This window comes from Lemur catta, chromosome 11 (genome assembly GCF_020740605.2).
Source record: "Lemur catta isolate mLemCat1 chromosome 11, mLemCat1.pri, whole genome shotgun sequence".
Lineage (NCBI taxonomy): Eukaryota > Metazoa > Chordata > Mammalia > Primates > Lemuridae > Lemur > Lemur catta.
In genome coordinates this window covers 16,487,994-16,505,716 of record NC_059138.1, presented here as the reverse complement: position 1 = coordinate 16,505,716, position 17,723 = coordinate 16,487,994, and the positions used below count along the sequence as shown (strand labels likewise).

Below are 17,723 nucleotides of genomic sequence, written 5' to 3'. Positions count from 1 at the left end.
GTGTTTGAGAGCCTACTGTGTGTAAGTACATTTTTCTTTTGGTGTTGACAGCCTTACTAATGTTCTGATATAGACCAAATTTCAGCCTGCATCAGAATCACCTGGGGAGCCTGTTACAACAGATCGCTCAGCCTCACCCTCAGAGTTTCTGATTCAGTAGATTTAGGGGAGGGCCTGAGCATTTGCATTTTGAATAAATTCCCCAGGTGAGTCTGATGCCGTTAGTCTAGGATCACACTTTGAGAACCGCTGAGGTAGACACGAGGAGCTCCTGCCATCTAGTGGACAAAGTGGGCACTGCACCGACTGGGGACAACGGACTTGCTCAATCTACAAGTCCAGCAACCCAGACCAGGGATTTTTTTTCTGTTAAAATGATTTGGAAACATTGACTGTCTACAGAGTGTGAAATATACTCACCACCTCTTTGTCTCTAGCTAAGTCCTAGCTGCTTCTTTTAGACAGATCTCCAGGGTACCAGAGTTTACTTGCCCTGAGAAAGATCAGCTTCAAGTGGGAGTCTGAGACCCAGTGCACAGTAGAGTTGGGACCATCACTGACAGACATGTAGCAGAGCTCAGAAGGGACAAACAGATACGGACTGTAAAGCAATTACAGGTTTCCTCTCACAGGCAGCCTTCCTTGATTTGCTCATTAATTTCCACCTGTGTTAATGTCGCCATGTATTGTCTCTCCCAGAACTATTTACATTTGGTAAAGGAGGGTATGGTTTAGTCCCCAGAAATAAAATAGAAATTGGTGGGAATTTTCTGGCTTTAGTGGCCCTTGGGAAAGAAAGATAGCAGAGGCCCCTCACACGGCCTGCCCCACCTGCTCCAGGGCAGGGCCCCGCTGCCCCGGCTGGCCTCCTCCTCCTGGCCCACGTGTCTGTGCCACCTGCGGAAAGGGAGAAGCACTTTGCTTGGCTGCAGATGTGGAGATCCCATTCTCCCACTAGGGCCATGCCCTCGTTCTGTGATCTAGAATAAGAGGGAGACACTATTATCATCATCGCTGTTTTCAGGTAGAGAAATGAATTATTGGTAGAGACAGGGCTGCAACCCTTACTCTGTGAGTCTTCCTGATCCCTTCCCTAATCCATTCTGCTACCTCGAAGTGTACCTGCCATAAACTGGAAGAGAAAGGCAAAACAATACTTCACAACTTTTACAGTTTATATGTAATTTCATTAGGAGTATCCTTTATTAGCACAATAGTCCTTTACTCAGTATTCAAAGTTCAGAATATTTGCTTGGGACAAAATGCAAAACTCAGATGTACTTTTGAACCAACGCAGAGTCAAAGGAAAATAATAATGATGATGTAAATCACTTCAAATCATTAATGAGATTTAGCATTAAGTCCAACCGAAACAAAATTTAATTTACAACAAAGAGAGTTTCCTAATTGTAGCATTTCCAGTCTTTCTGAAAAGACCTAATTCAGTTATTTAGAGGCTAATTATCAAGAGGATTATCTAAGGCTTTAGCTTCTCATCCTTTCCTCTAAGGCTGGCAAGTTTGGAAGCATTTGAGCATTAGCAGATCGTGGGAGAGTGAGCAGAGACACGGAAGAGGCCTCGGCCGCTGGTTACTTGGCTGTCCTGGAAATAGGGCAATGCAAGATGTGGGCAGGCCCTGGGGAATAAGGTTGAATTATTGGCTCATCAAGAGTTTTCCACAGTTTTTTTCTTTGTATATTTCACACAGTCCTGATTTTATTTATTGTACTTATCTGCGATAATTAAGATGTGCTTGCAACTGGTATAATTAAGAAATATACTGATGTAACATATGCTGTTTTTAATGCCTTGTCTAGTTATTTTATTGGCTTAGCTTACTCTGCATCTATTTCCCCCTCAGATTTGTCTTGTGTAAGCTATATGCCTTATCTTCTAGAACTTAATGCTTCTCAAAATAAGCTGACTACATTCTTCAATTTCAAGCCACCCAAAAATCTCAAGGTAGACTTTATTAATTAACACTATTTACAAATGTTAAGTGGTTTGCAAAGTGCATTCAATAAGCTAAATAGCACTCAAGTAGAGCATTCAGAGAGAATAAGGTATGGGGCAAGTAGTGTAAGTGTCTGAAATGAAATAAAAAAGAAGGCTTTGTGTATTGTTTATTTTGGAAACGGGAGATGGTCTGTCAGCAGATAGTCTTTCTAGGAAGCTTTGCTCAGACCTAGTGTTCAAACCAAAGAACTTCCTTCCATTCTCTTCCTTTCATTTGAATAGCAGTTATTATTGCACTTTTTGTTATAGCAGAATAATTTTATCTGAAAAATTTATTTCTGAAAAATCTGTAAAAATTTTCCTAGAGGCTCCAACTTCACCATTTTATGTATCCAACCTTTACCTTTTAAGAAAATAATGCTTTCAGATCTCCATTCACTTGCTTTTGCATTTCTGAAGCAGAAATAAACTACCTGTGAACTGTGGCTGCTGGAGCAGTTTGCTGTGCCCTAGAGCGGCCCATCTCCTGCTATAATGTTGCCCACATCACCTGTGGTTCTTGTGGAAGGAAATCCCCACCTACTGGGTCTGGGGCGGGTCCTGAGACTGTGATTTCTAAATACTCTCCAGGGGATGTCATTGCCACTGCACTATGATCACACTTAAGTAGAGAGGTCATAGAGAAGTAGTTCCCCAAATTTTCTGCATATTGGAAACACCTGGGGGAGTTTTAAGTCCTACCAATGCCTGAATCCACTGCCAGGGATTCTGATTTAAGTGGTCCAAGGTAAGTCCTGGGCTTTGGACACTTTAAAAGACCCCCAGGTCACTCTAATTTGCTGACAAATTTAGGAACCATTGCCACAGAACTTGTGATTAGAGTTCTTCTATTGGACTCACATTTTTTAAAAATTTTATTTGTTCATTTATTTTTTTAGAGACACCATGTTTCCCAGGCTGGATTCGAACTCCTGGGCTCACTCACATGAGCCTGCTGCCTCAGCCTTCTGAGTAGCCGGGACCATAGGCTCACACCACTGTGCCTGGCTCTGGACTCAAATATTATATTTAATAAAAAAGTTATTTTAAGGAATGGACATCAACTATTGCCCTTTATTATCCTAGTTTTATTTTATTTACAAACTAAATTAACTTTGATCCAGAATACTCTATGGAGACTTGCACAAATATGAAAATCTGTCTGAAATTAAGAAGCTGACATTCCCTATACTGATAGTAAGACATCTTAATTTTTAATTTTTTTCCTGTTGTTTCACACTGCTCCATATTTATCATTAGTATGTTTTTTCCCTTTGAAGTTATAGTTGTTGCCAGGGTGACATTCTTTTGTGCAAATAAGCCACACTAGGTGCCTATTTGTACTCAGTATGGGACCACATGGTCTCAAAGTTATCAGGAATTGTGTTTGCAAAGTTGTTTTCATTCTCCTTTGCTGTCCCATTGCCATTGGGTTTGCCCCAAGTCCCAGGGAAATCAGTCATGGTAACAACATAACCCCTACTCTGGGAAGAACTTTTTTGGAGTTTCTTCCATTCACATGCTTACCTTGCCCTCTCCCAAAAAAGACCTCACAAATGATCAAAAACAAATCATGTACCCCATCTTTAAGGTTCCAGAGCTCCTGGAGAATTAGGAACAAATATATTGGTAACTGCAGAGGAGTCTGTACCATGGGCCAGACTGCCCCATGAGGCATTGCCACCCAGTGTGAACTCCGTGTGGCCCTGGGAAGGAATGACTGAGACCTTCCAGTGTTTTCAATGCATTATCTTATTTAATCTTCCCAATAAAGCTGTGAGGCAGTTGGTCCTGTCCAATTTTACAAATAAATACACTGAAGCACAGAAAGCTTAAGTAACTTACTTAACTTTTGCTGGAAAGTAGCAGAACTGGGATTGAACCCAATATCTGAGACCCTCAAAGCCCATATCTTTCCAGTAAGTCAGGCTTGTGTACTAGGCCCCATCCTCTTGAGAAACTCTACTTCAAAAGTTTTCATTTAATATTTCTTTTTTCTTTTCTTTCTTTTTTTCTTTTTGAGACAGGATCTCACTCTGTTACTCTGGGTAGAATGCAGTGGTGTCATCATAGCTCACTGCAACCTCAAACTCCTGGGCTCAAGCGATCCTCCTGCCTCAGCCTCCCAGGTAGCTGGGACTATAGGTGTGTGCCACCACACCTGGCTAATTTTTTCTATTTTTTGTAGAGATAGAGTCTCGCTCTTGCTCAGGCTGGTCTTGAACTCCTGACCTCAAGTGATCCTCCTACCTCAGCTCATTTAATATTTCTGAGTCTTGTACCACCAACCAGAGAAAGCATGCATTTCCTAGACAGCAGGGATTTGTACTTGCATGTTTTCTGGATATGTTAGAATGCTTTTGCTCTTAGTAGGTAAAAAATGTTAATTTTGATTTGATGGGTACTTCCTTGAAGCTCTGGGTTCCAATGGAAGTCAGAGCAATATCATAAAGCCTTTAAGGTCTCTCAATAAACCTAATGTCATAAGTAAATAGAGGGCATGGTATTGGCTTTAGCTCTGACTGAGGTATAGTTAGATAGCCATAATGCTATGGCAAAGAATGAAAGATGTTGATCAAAAAATATCAATTCTAAGTAACCCATATAATGATTAGTTTATTTCTAGTCCATTATTACTATATAGAAGAAAAAAGTAAAAGTTAAAATTTCATAATATGCATTTTATATAGCTGCCATTTGTAATATATAAATTTGATCTGATTTTTTTACTTAACATTATTTTATTTACCTATTTCTATTTCTTCACATGGTTTACAAATTTGTATTTTACTATGATTTCCTGTTGCTATATTATAATTAACTTAATCAGTTTTCTACTCTTGCCATTTGAGTTGTTTCTAAATTATTTTTTAGTATTTAGTATGTAAAGTATTTAGTATTTAATGTATTTAAGTATTTACTGCATTGCTAAAATAATCTTAATAAATTTTAGGGGTGAAATCACTGTCTTAAAAGACATGAGAAGACAAGAATAGTGCTTATTATATAATTGCTTGACAGCTTTCTAGAAAATGATTTTAATGTGCCCAGCAAGTTATCAATGCAGTGTTTCAAAAACTCAGATTTTTTTTCTTTTTGTAAAAAAGAAAAAAATTAATCTTTTGCCAGTAGGTGAATAATTAAACAAAATTATTCAATGATTTTAGTCTCGTATTTTTGACTAGGAACAAGAGATGTTACTAAAAATGCTTTCCTCCAATAGTCAATTTTGAGAAAAATTGAAAAAGTATGGCCTGAGGGATGAATAAGAAAGACTTATTCTGGCACTTGGGGAATGACATGGGAAAATATATTGATATAGGAATAGAAAAGGCACAGAAAAGGAAACAAGATATGCTCATAAACTAAGTGAATCCAGTTTGCTGGACATTAGAGAAAATGAAATGGTGGTAGGTAAGGGTGTAATTGAAGTAAATTCTGAAGGAAGATTAAGAAAGTTTAAAATAAATTCTAAAAATGGAGACAGAATCTACAGGAATTGAAAGTGTTTAGATTATTGGGAGGTTCTTGTGGGCAGTGAGGAAGGGGTTTCCTTCTTAATATCCCTCAAAGTTGACAAAGATCTCAGTTAGAAAATTCTTAAAGATGAATCTTTTAGCCTTACTATACTTTCAGTAACAAATTCTAACTTGGCAACCAGAAATACCTTTTTCTTGTACAATTAATTATTGTGCTGCATATGAATGAAAAATAAAGTATAACATATTGTTCTTTTTTTCTTGCCAGAAGGTGGATTTTTCCTACAACCAAATTTCTGAAATGTGTGATCTGTCGGCATATCATGCTCTCACTAAACTAATTTTGGACAGTATCCTTTGAATAAGTAAACAGGAAAATGAAAGAATTAAAATGAAAAAATGAAAATTAAAGGGTACATATTAAAGAATATATACCAGATTACATGGAGTAGTACCAGATAAGTAATTTAATAAAGATATGTGCTCATTTAAATGATTAAGAATTGATTTTCACAAAATGAGGAAAGATATTTTGTTTGCCAAGGAATAAAACTGTGAGTCAAAGCTTGCCAAGAACATCTTACCCCTGAAAAGCCAAGACAGTCATTTTGCTGTTAAATGTAGACTTATTCTTAATTCTAGAATCAGAGAAGTTCTGTTTTCATTAACTACTTTCTTCAAATTTACTTTAACTCTTGCCCTATTTTATATAATAAACTTAGCATTTGGAAATTCAGATATGGTCATAAGGAACATGAGTGAATATTTTACAAAATAGTTCATACTAAGTTCTCTTTAAATAGCAAGACTTTCTAGTCTAGTGTATTTGAAATATTCTTTCATTAGAAAAACAGCTTTTGATTTGCAGTCAACTTTAGCAACACATCTATTTCATGAGCCAGACTCCATGTAAACAGAATACCTACTTTAAAGGCAGCGCGCTCCAATTTCTAGAGCCTAAGGGGCTAGCTGGGGACCTGTGAGTTTAATGAGCTTGAGTCTTTTCTGTACACCAGAGACTGATGTTCTCTGGGTGACAAGACAGCAGTGCCTTCTCTTTCTCAGTACATATCTTTCTATGCACCTGAGGATTTTTCAGGGCAGAATGGAGGATGATTTGATGACCCCTGGGTGCCTCATTCCAGGGATGTGGCAGCAGCTAGTATGCACTATGTTTATAATAAGGCTGACATGGGGGGGAGAATGGAAGATGCGTTTTTTTGAAAGCATATTTTGTAAAAGAACCTTTTTTTCATATATGATAGAAAGCTTAGAACATAGCACCACTCCTTTTAGAACTTATGTGTGAAAATGAGCAATTAGTGGATATTTAGATGGTGCTTAAACGAGCAAGTTCTCCTGATTATAGCCTAATAGAGAAATGAGAAAATGACCACAACGAAATGTTTTGATGACAAACTAGAAGTATTTATTTTAGTCGCATCTCTCTGTAGAATTTTCACTTCATTACTTGACTGTCATTATGTATTGAATTTGCAAAGAGATAGTCTGACAGCCCAGAAGCTGTCTGGCTCAGAAATCCACTCGTCTTAGTCTGTGTAGAAGGATGCTGCTCCAGGAAGACCACCAGCAGCAGTATCTCCTGGAACTTCTCAGTAATGCAGATTCTTGGGCTCTACTCCAGCCCCATAAAATCAGAATCTGCATCTTGACAAGACCCCCTCCTCTAGTCAATTTGAGCATACATTAAAGCTTGAGAAACACTGAGTGGTCTAGAAGTCAGCGGCCCCCCAAACTCCTTGCTAGCCAGAAGAGGTTTAGCAACCAGTCCCCTGAATGAGGTAGGTGACAGTCTGGAGTCTGATGTGGAGAGTTCTGCCTCCCAGAGAAACATTCTTCCACGGAATTGCCAAAGAAAACGACTCCACAGTATTTGGGACTCAAAATACAGTTTAAAACATTTCCATCATGAGTCTTAGCTTCTATATAAATTTAGCTTTCCATGTAAAAAACTAAAGTATTATGACTTTGTAAATGTCAAATATCATGAAGAAAGGAATTAGGGTTTTTTTTTCTTTTAACTTGACATTAGATTTAGCAATTGATTCTTATCACTGAAGTATAAAAAGCTGTAATTATTACATCAGAACCAATTGAAATTCAGAAGATGGGTATATAATTAGAGTGTAACATGACACCATTCCTCACCTGCATTTTTTAAAAATATAAGACAAGTAGCCAAAACAAACTACCCTTCATAGACTATTAATGAAATAACTTCTTGGATATCTTACAGTTTTGAAAAGATAGTAGGCTAATTTCTAAACAGTACTAAATGTGCCTCCTCTTTTATTCTGTTCAACCATATGTTGTGCGTGATGCAGGTGATGGAGTTTAACAAATTTTTCTGGACAGCTGAAAGTAAAAATGTATCTGACAAGATTATAAATTAATCTATTTAGGGAAAAAAAGCACTAGATGAGATTTGTTTTGAAAAGACTAAAAAACTTTAAATGAGAATAAAAGGAATTTTAAAATAGCTTTTATGCTAGTACATTTGAAAGCTCAGATAAAATGGACAAATTCTGAGAAAAATTTTATGCATCAAAACACTGATTTGGAAATAGAAATCCTGAGTAGTCCTGTATCTATAAAAATAATTCATTATAAATTAAAATAAACTAAATTTAAAAATTAAAAATCTTCCTAAAAAGAAAAAAACCCAGACCCAAACTTTCAAGAACAGACCTTCCAATAAAGAACAAATTTTTTCAAACATTAAAAATAGAAGGCATATTCACAATTCATTCTGATGAGGTTACTTTGATATCCAAACCAGACAAGGAATAGTAAGAGAAAGGAAAATGGCAGGCTTATTTCACTCATGATGTAGTTGTAAAAATCCTAAACAAAATATTAGCAACTGAATCTGACAGGGTATTAAAAAGATAATATATTATGACCAAATTGGACTTTTCTCAGGAATGTAAGGATAGTTTAATATTAGAAAATCTATAAATGTCATCAACTATATTAACAGATTAAGGGAAATAAACCTTATGATCAATGATCAATAGATAGAGAAACTCAATAGATACAGAAAATTTAATAAAATCCAATACTCTTTCACAATAAAAACTCTCAGTAAATTAGTAATAGGGAATTTTCACAACTTGATAAAGAATATCTATAAAAATATTTGAAACAAACTTTATCCTAAGTGAGGACATGTTCTAAGCATTTTTCTTTAGCATTGGGAACAAGTGAAGGGTACTCACCATTGCCACTTCTGTCTATCATTGTCTTAGACGTCATAGCCAGAACCATAAAACAGGAGAAAGAAATTAGAGGTCTAAAGATTGGAAAGGAGAAAATAGAAGTTATTCTTTGCAGATGACATGTTTCCCTACAGAGAATATAAAAAAGAACTTGCAGTAAACTACTAGAAATAATAGAGTCTTGAGAGTTCAACAAGGTGGCTAGATACGACTTCAATAAACAGAAATTATAGCATTTCTCTATACCAGACACAAGCAATTAGAAAATACAACTTTATTTTTTTATTTTTTAAATTAAAATTTTTTAGAATTTCAAAATATTAAGGGGGTACAAATGTTTTTGTTACATGGATAGCTTTATCATGCTTTAGTCAGGGATATAAGTGTGCCTATCACCTGAATATTGTTCATTGTACCTGTTAGGTAGGTTTTTACCCCTCCTCTCCTCCCCCTGCCCCCCTACTTGACTTCTAATGATTTAGAAAACATAATTTTAAAAAGAGACACCATTCATAAGAACAATAAAAATGAATCTTATAGGCAAATAAGACCTGTGGGGGGAACATAATAACACTTTATGGAAGAGTATTGAAAACCTAAATGAAGAGAAATATATTCTATATCCCTTGATAAGAAGATGGGCACAAGAAATGATATGAAAAAGAATTTTATGGAAAATAAATCAGATAAAGCTGATAAGCATAGAGATATCAACCTCATTTATATTCAGAGAAATGCAACTCAAGACCACATTAGATACTGTATTATATCCATTCAATTGACAAAATTTAAGAAATCTAAAAATATCAAGTGTTGGAGAACATGTAGATCCAGAGGATCTCTTTTTATCCTGTTTATGGTTATGAAATTAGTTTAACCACCTTGGAAAATGATTTTATACGGTAAACTTGAACATCCAAGTTCACTATGACCTAGTACTTTCATTCCTACATATGGAACGTTTAGCGTATGTGTACATGGAGTCTTGTATAAGAACATTCATAGCAGTATTGTTTGTAATAACAAAAAATTGAAACAGCCCAAATGCCCATTGATAAGAGAAAGTATAACTTACTGTGTACTCATAAAATAGCATATCATATAGTAGTGAAAATGAATGAAATATGTCTATATATAGCAATAAGGATGAACTTTAATAAAAGTAAATATAATTTAGGTATAAAATTAAAGGAAGAAGGGAACAAAAAAGCAAAAATTGAGCATATGAGAGGGAGACACAAGGATTCGATAGGAGAGGTGTGCAGAGGTAAATTTAAGTTTTTGCTAATATTCTACTTCTTGGGCTTGGCTAGTGGGTAGTTTCAAGAATGTTCAATGTATTTTTAGGAGTAAATAAAAGCAGGCCATATGTGGGCCAAGGATGAATCAAGAATTAAGCTTAATCCAGTTCTATGTAAAAATTTAAAAACTTGAAATTTTAAATTAATTTCTTTGAACACAGTTATCTAAAATAAAAACGAATCAGTTAATCAAGTTAATAATACTAATAATGTGATTGTAATAGATTATATTGATACCTCAGAATGAATTGTTAACTATAAGATATCAATTTTTAATTTCATCTTATTATGCTATTTTGTCCTTCCATATGTGCATAACTGATGATTGATTGATAATTATCCTAAATTGCAAGATGATAAACTTTGCCACATTTAAGTAAATGTATTTATTCTTAAGAAAGAATGCAGTTGATTCTTCACCTATAAACATTCACAGAATAAAAAATTTATAGAATTTTAAATCCAGACAGGATTTTAGAGATCATCTAGTGCTAACTATTATTTTACATATTTTATAGAAGAGGAAACCGAGACCCACAGAGGGTCAGCAGCTTGCCAGAAATTATTTTGGTAAATGGTTAAACTGAGTCTAGTCTTCTGAATCCTATTGTTTTTTCCCATGCTGCAATTCATTGAGTAATTACTACTTTTATCATATAGCTATTTAAACTGTATGCATGTTTCATTTCTTAGAGAGATTCACTCTTACAGTGAAGAACATTTTTCACTGGTAAGGTGATATAGATCTTTCAGGATTGGTTTTGATTAAAGCCATCATTGCAACTCTCTCCACTAAGAAAATTGTGATGGATTTCCTCCTTATTTCTCAGTAACTGTTTTGTGTACACCTGCACCATATTTTATGATTGTAGACAAATGAATAAGATCGAATACTGAACTAGTGAATAATTCATGTCAAGCATTGTGAACTACTGACAGCATCGCCAAAATATAAAAATATATTGTTGGGCTTTTCCCTGGTTGTAAAGTTATGCTCAAGTGCCACAGGGTTCCTTCATTCAGTTTCCACAAGGATCCAGAATTCCACTGTAAAAGATTTATTCACAGAATCGTAAAAGTTTAGAGCTGGAATGGAGGATGATGATTTTGAGTTCTTTGAGGCTCTTTCTCTTGATAGTGGTCTTTTAAAATTAAACCATACCTAAGAGTATTAACTCAGTAAGCTAATTCATTGTAGTAGTTTAGTGATTTATCAGATTATATTTCTTCTTATTGGGAAGTCCCAAGACCTATGAAAGAATATGAAAGAATAATGTTAGGAGGAAAGGCAAGTGTTATTTCATGAAGGTTCTTAAGAAAACGGGAGGTTGGGGAGATAAAGGTATTCTCAGAGGCCAGCGGTGAACTCAGAGTTCCCTGTGGCCTAGACCTGCACGTTGACCGTCAGTGTTGTTGCCGGGTACACGCAATGTGACTGTGGGAGCAATTAGGGGGAAAGAGCTGCTGTGTCCCTGTAAAAATACTCTTTACTCAAGAGCTGGATTAATTTATAGTGCCTGAAATTCCTTGACATTTAAGGGAAAGTGACAAGTTGGGAAATAGGAGACAATTTTTCTGAAATGAGCATATTTCTCAACAGAGATGTTCAGTCAACTCCTGACCCTGTGCTCCAGCGCTGGGAGTGGCAGTCGTACCTGTGGAAAGCACAGCTGTGGCTGCAGTGAGGTACCTCTGCTGCTCCCGCTTTTTGCCCTTGCAGTGCTCATTTCAGAAAACATGACTAGCTGTAGTAGTCGAAGCTAGGTGTACCACGAGAACTGTGGTTAGCCTCTAATGTCTGGGAAGATTGCTGTAGACACAATAAACAAGCTTTCCTTTTCAGTTCTCGATGTATCTCTTGATAGTTCCAGGATCCCTGTTTTCTAGTTTTCCAGTCCTCACCTGCTTCCCCTGGGAATGCTTCCTGTCTCAACTATCCACAAGCACCTGTTTACTCTGCCACCATTCCGAGTATCTTCATCTTGGTTGGTGTAGAGTGTCCAGGACACTAGTGCTCCTGAAATAGGACTTCAACACTGTTGCTCTCTTGGCTAAACCGACAGATGGCCATGTGAAGTCTTCCTTGCCTAATCTTTGTTGCCAAAGTTACCTGCTCCAAGGGTATTTTATTTCATCGAAGGCTATGTGAGATAGTTTAATCTCTCATTTCCTACATTCACCTTCGTTTTTTGTTACAGTCTCTGTTGACAAAGATCTGGTCTTTGTTCTAGTTCCAGAATAATTATTTAAACAGTCCCCCAAAAATGGAGGCAGAAAAGATAGTATTTATGAACATAAATGTGTATTTGGAGGGCTATTCTGGCAGGGAGCTTTATGGCAATAGATTTAAAAATTCATATTGACAACAAACAGAACTGTGCTTCAGTCCAAGGATTGAACCTGAAACCAATGTGGAAAACCTAGAAATATCTGGTACATTTAGCAATATATTTTTGTCTAATATCCTCATTTACTTCTTTCTCTGGCCTAGATCTTTGTAGATTCAATCCCAGCCTTGAATCTTCCATTTCCATACTATTGGCCAAGAGGTAGAAGGCATGATTCCTTAGCCTCATGTGATTGTAATTTAGTAATGATATCAATGCCTTATAATCATGAGGTGGTTTATGGTTTGTGTAGCTCATTCACACGCATTTTCTAATTTTTTTCCCATGGCCAACAGCAACCTGGTGTTATCTCTGCTTTGCAAATGAAAGATCTAGCAAATAGTAGAGTTAGAATAATTACAAATAATTGTGAAGCAAAATATGTGTTTTTGTGATATTTATGATCCATTCCTTAGTCTTAAAAAATTTCTTTGAGTCTCTGATTGGTGGAAGGAGACAGCTGGAGGTTAGAGGCTGATCAGAAAAGGTTTGAGAAAGAAGAAATGGTTTGTTTAGCGTGGAGACCAAGAAGTGGAATTCCTGTGGCATATTTACAACTGTAATAGACATTACCAAATGCCTCCAAAGTGGCTACATCATAATGAAAGCTCTCACCCAGTAGCCTAAAAATAAATGTTCTTTAAAACCTTGTACTTTAAAGTGTTTGCTAAGTTGATGGATAAAGAATGGCATCTTATCTTAATTTATATTCTTCTGACTACAGGTAAAAAGAAACATCTTTTCATATGTTTATTAGCACTTGGATTTGCTCTTCTGGAAATTGCCTGGACATATTCTTTGTCCATTTTCTATTGGGTTGTCTTTTTCCTATTGATTTATTGTCACTTTTAATGTATTGTAGGTAGTAATCCTTTGTGCTATGTATAATGTGAGTATGTTCTCCCAGTCTATCACTTTTACTTATTCAGGTTATTAAAAAGCAATAAAAATAATAAGAAAATGAGAGTTAGCTGATCAAAAAGAAATATTTAACATATTGGTTTAATGTTAATTAAAAATAAAGAAAAGAAACAAAGTGGAATTTGGAGTTAAGTCCTGAAGAATGGTTATAGTTTAGAAAGGAGTAGGAAAGCAGTATGATAAGAAAGTTCCTGATACATTCTAGATCTATTGAGAGGACTGACGTGGCAGAAATAGAAAATTCTCATTGGATTACAATGGGGATGAAATTGGATAAATAGGTTTTGTTTATAGTGAGGGGCCTTAAATGTCACCATGAGGAATTTGGAATGCATCCTATGACAATTTTTTAATTGAAAGATGATATCTGATCAATATTTTCAAAAAATTAACCTGACTATGGTGTATCAGGTCACTTGAGGACAGGAAGCAGTAGATAATTATAGGTACATTAATGAATAAAAGTGAATAAAAAGGAAGGGAATAATTAAGGAGATCTTTTAAAGCAAAATGTGCCGGGTCTGCAGGTTATGAGTGGCTGAGAAATAGCAATGTCATACGTTGCTTGAGAGGGAAAACTGAGCTTTGATGGGGAAATGACATTAAATCCTGGAAACTGGTCAAAGTGGGGACAGAGAGAGATGAGTAGAATTGGTGACTTTGAGATTGTGATTTTAGGTAAGGACATGGATGGAACACAGAAGATTGGTTAAAATTTTAGCAATAAATGACAACGGATAAGGAAATTAAGGCAGAGTTTAAGCCTCATTTATTTTAAAGGAGAAGACAAACCAATATAGATAGAAAGAAAGGGCTGTTCCTCTCTATAACAGGGTGTTGGTCATTTGCTACTGTTGACATCTCCCAGGCTGTTACCCTAGTTAGGAGGATGACAAAGCTTGCCTCTGTAGGGCAACCCTGCATGCAGAAGTCCTGCCTGTGGGAGAAAGCACATGAGGGTCTCATGGAGACCATTAACTAATCAAAAGAAAATAATACACTGTCAAGGAGGCAGCTATGATCCACTGTGGTTTTTCTATCCATACAGATGAAATGAATCACATATGAATGCAAATGCAACCAAGCTACACCTTTAACAAAATTTTTTTTCATATAGAATGTAACATAACATAACATATTCTATAAGAAAAAATATATTTCAGGATTAATCTTTATCTCATATTGGATCTACAACACTTCTGTATTTAAGCTGTGGTCTGATTTGTCTAGTGATGATTTAACACTGATTCTATTTTTCCTTCAAAATGCTTTTAATAACATTTTCCTTAAACGTAGTCATGGTATATAGGCAATGAGATAGCAGAAATCAATGGCCTAGATATGTGCAACAGTCTAACTCACCTGAGTTTGGCCAACAACAAGATCACAACAATTAATGGCTTAAACACATTACCAATCAAAATACTTTGTCTGGTGAGTCTAACAAAATGTTATTCTTGGAAATAGTAGTTAATGTTTTAGTAAATACATAAATTATGACTTTTTAGGATTTTTCAATTATATAAAGAGCTAATTCCTTCATGAAATGTTATTGTCTTCAACTTTATTTGCCTCTTTCTATATCCTTGTGTGTCTGTGTGTGTCTGTGTGAGAAAGAGAGAGAGAGAGAGAGAGAGAAATCAATATTTCATACAGAAGTAAAATGATTTTCTAATTTGGTATCCAAATGTAATTTTTTAAAAGATTGGCTTTTTACACTGGAGAGGAAGATATACTTTTAGCAAGCATTTAAAAATATATTTTACAATATCTTACTGGTGAAAATATTTAAGCATAATATTTATTGCTGTTAACACTTTATTGCTTTCAAATGAACCATAAGATGTTTTCTGGGCACAGAATTTTGGCAGTTCTTTTATATTAATACACACTAGTCTCCCATTTTAGAAAAATCAGAAATAGTGCTGAGAATAAATGAACAATCCCAATCAGAGAGTTTAAAATTATTTTTTCCCATGGAGAACATTGTCACGTTATGGGATACACTGTGTGACTATGACTCAATGAAAAGAGAGATCATTTACAAAACATCAGCAGGTCACAATAGTCCCAAAGATAGATACAGTATTTTAAAAATAACAATATAGCTCACTAATTTGGGGTCTTGTAATATTGTTTGTGGAATATCCAGGATTCTTTCTTCTCCCTTTCCTCCTCCCTCCTACTTCTTACCCTTGCATGGCTTTGCTGTTCCTCATTACATCCGTCATAGGGTGGGCAGGGAGGATTTCAAGCCATTAGGCTTGTAGCTTATTAATATGGTGTGTGAACTATCCCACTGGAGGATGTCGAACTGTTGTTTGAAACAACATCTTGGGTTATCTGCAGATTTTTTTTTTTTTTTTTGAGACAGAGTCTCACTCTGTTGCCTGGGCTAGAGTGCCGTGGCGTCAACCTAGCTCACAGCAACCTCAAACTCCTGGGCTCAAGGGATCCTCCTGCCTCCGCCTCCCGAGTAGCTGGGACTACAGGCATGCGCCACCATGCCCGACTAATTTTTTTTTTGTTTCTATATATATTTTTAGCTGTCCATATAATTTCTTTCTAGTTTTAGTAGAGACGGGATCTCACTCTTGCTCAGGCTGGTCTCAAACTCCTGAGCTCAAATGATCCACCCGCCTCGGCCTCCCGGAGTGCTGGGATTACAGGCGTAAGCCACCGCACCCAGCTGATTTTTTTGACATATACAATATTCTATTCTTGTTTTATTTAACCATAGATGATTGAAGGTTGGCTGTGTGTTAATTTTTCTTCCCTGAGCTTAGAGCTTCTATCTCTACCATGAGTTAGATGAGGATACTGGCAACTCAATCCCAAGGATGGAAAGGTTTAATAATTTTTCTGAGCTTTCATGCTTTCTGTTAACTAAGGCATGTTAGCAAAGCATAAATGAAAATGAATTTGATAAATTGGCTTGAAAAGTTTAAAATTAGAAAAGAAAGTAATATTTTAAAATCGTGATAATCTGAAGGATTATTGACAGCATGTACTATTCATTTTGTAGTTTGTTAGAACCTTATCCTGTTCTTTATATATCTTCTCTGTATTGACGTTCCCATTAATTTTAAGTGGAGTGTGGTAAGTGCAAAGAGATTTGGGGGTACGCTTAAGGGAATGAGAATGAGCTCATTATTAAGAATAATAACACATAGCACTTTCATCCTAAGAGTTTGTTTCAATAACTAAATAAGTAATCCATATTGACAGTTCTGTCTCAAATAGCCTTTAGAAAAAGCAAAAATTACTTATTTTTTCTACAAATAGATTTGGTGGATTGTTCTCAATCCCTGCTCCTCTATTACTCATGATGAACTAGAAAATCCAGAATATGCTGTCATTCATTCTCCTTAAAATATTGAGAATAAGAAGATTTTCTTTTCCAAATTTTAATTACATCTATAAAATGAAATGATATATATTTGTTTCAACGGTTTTTAATGCTTTTGTTTTTAATTCATGGAATCAGAAAGCCAGTTGCTTCAGTTACTCTTGAAAATAATTCATTTTACAATTTAGTGAAAGCAGAATAATCACTGTACAAACCAATTGGTAATTCTTGACCATCAACTTTTATGATAAATTTAAGGGAGAACTGTGGTTCTCTAAGGGGCTGTTCTGTTGCCCAGCATCTTAGCAAGTAATGACAATGCATCCCACGCTTCAAAATTCATTTTGTCATTATAAGATCTCCTTGTTTTTTTTTCTCCCAAATTGGTAGATTAAGAATGTTTCTAATTTCATTTATTTAAGAAAATAGCTTCTCTCTAACAGTCTTTTCTCTGCTAATCATTATAAAACAATCAGGAAGAACTGTCCTTGAAGAAGCTGGCTGTACACTTTTAGGAGTGGTGCATCAGTTTTTCAGCATTGGATAAAGGGTTTAACTAGATGAGTTTTGATTAAAAAATTCTGTGATTCTGAAATTTTCTCAGTTCTGTTTTCTTTTATGGCCATAGGCTATCTAATTAAACTTTTCTATGCCTCCCTTAATTTATATCATCTAACACTTTAAAAGCTGTCAGAGACACTGTAAAGAAGAATCACAGTCTCTCTACCACTTCAGAGTTCTTTGGGGAGAAGTGTAGGTATAAAAATTTGATATGTGGGCATATTTTGAATAGGATATTGAGATCTTATTGCAATATATTAAATTAATAAGGGTACGATGTTAAGTTTAATGTAGTTTTTCTTTCCCTTTTCTATTATACTTTCTATGACTTTTTTGAATGCTGAATAGAAGGAAATTTGACTGTACTTTGGCAAACGGATTATAAATATTTTTCCTATTTATTTTGGAATTTTTCAAGTGTATATACAAATAAAAAGAATAGTATGATAAACCCTCATATGCTATCACGCAGCTTTGTAGATTATCAATA

The 17,723-nt window shown here is 35.5% G+C and overlaps 1 protein-coding gene across 1 annotated transcript in view; it reads left to right on the top strand.

Annotated features, from left to right (window-relative positions):
* LRGUK (leucine rich repeats and guanylate kinase domain containing) overlaps positions 1 to 17,723 on the top strand; it is a 100,077-nt gene that overhangs the window by 10,479 nt on the left and 71,875 nt on the right. Inside the window, exons 4-6 of the mRNA XM_045564021.1 lie at positions 1,863 to 1,963; positions 5,744 to 5,825; positions 14,633 to 14,757. Of these exons, the coding sequence (XP_045419977.1) occupies positions 1,863 to 1,963; positions 5,744 to 5,825; positions 14,633 to 14,757 (308 nt within the window). The remainder of the gene's footprint in view (positions 1 to 1,862; positions 1,964 to 5,743; positions 5,826 to 14,632; positions 14,758 to 17,723) is intronic.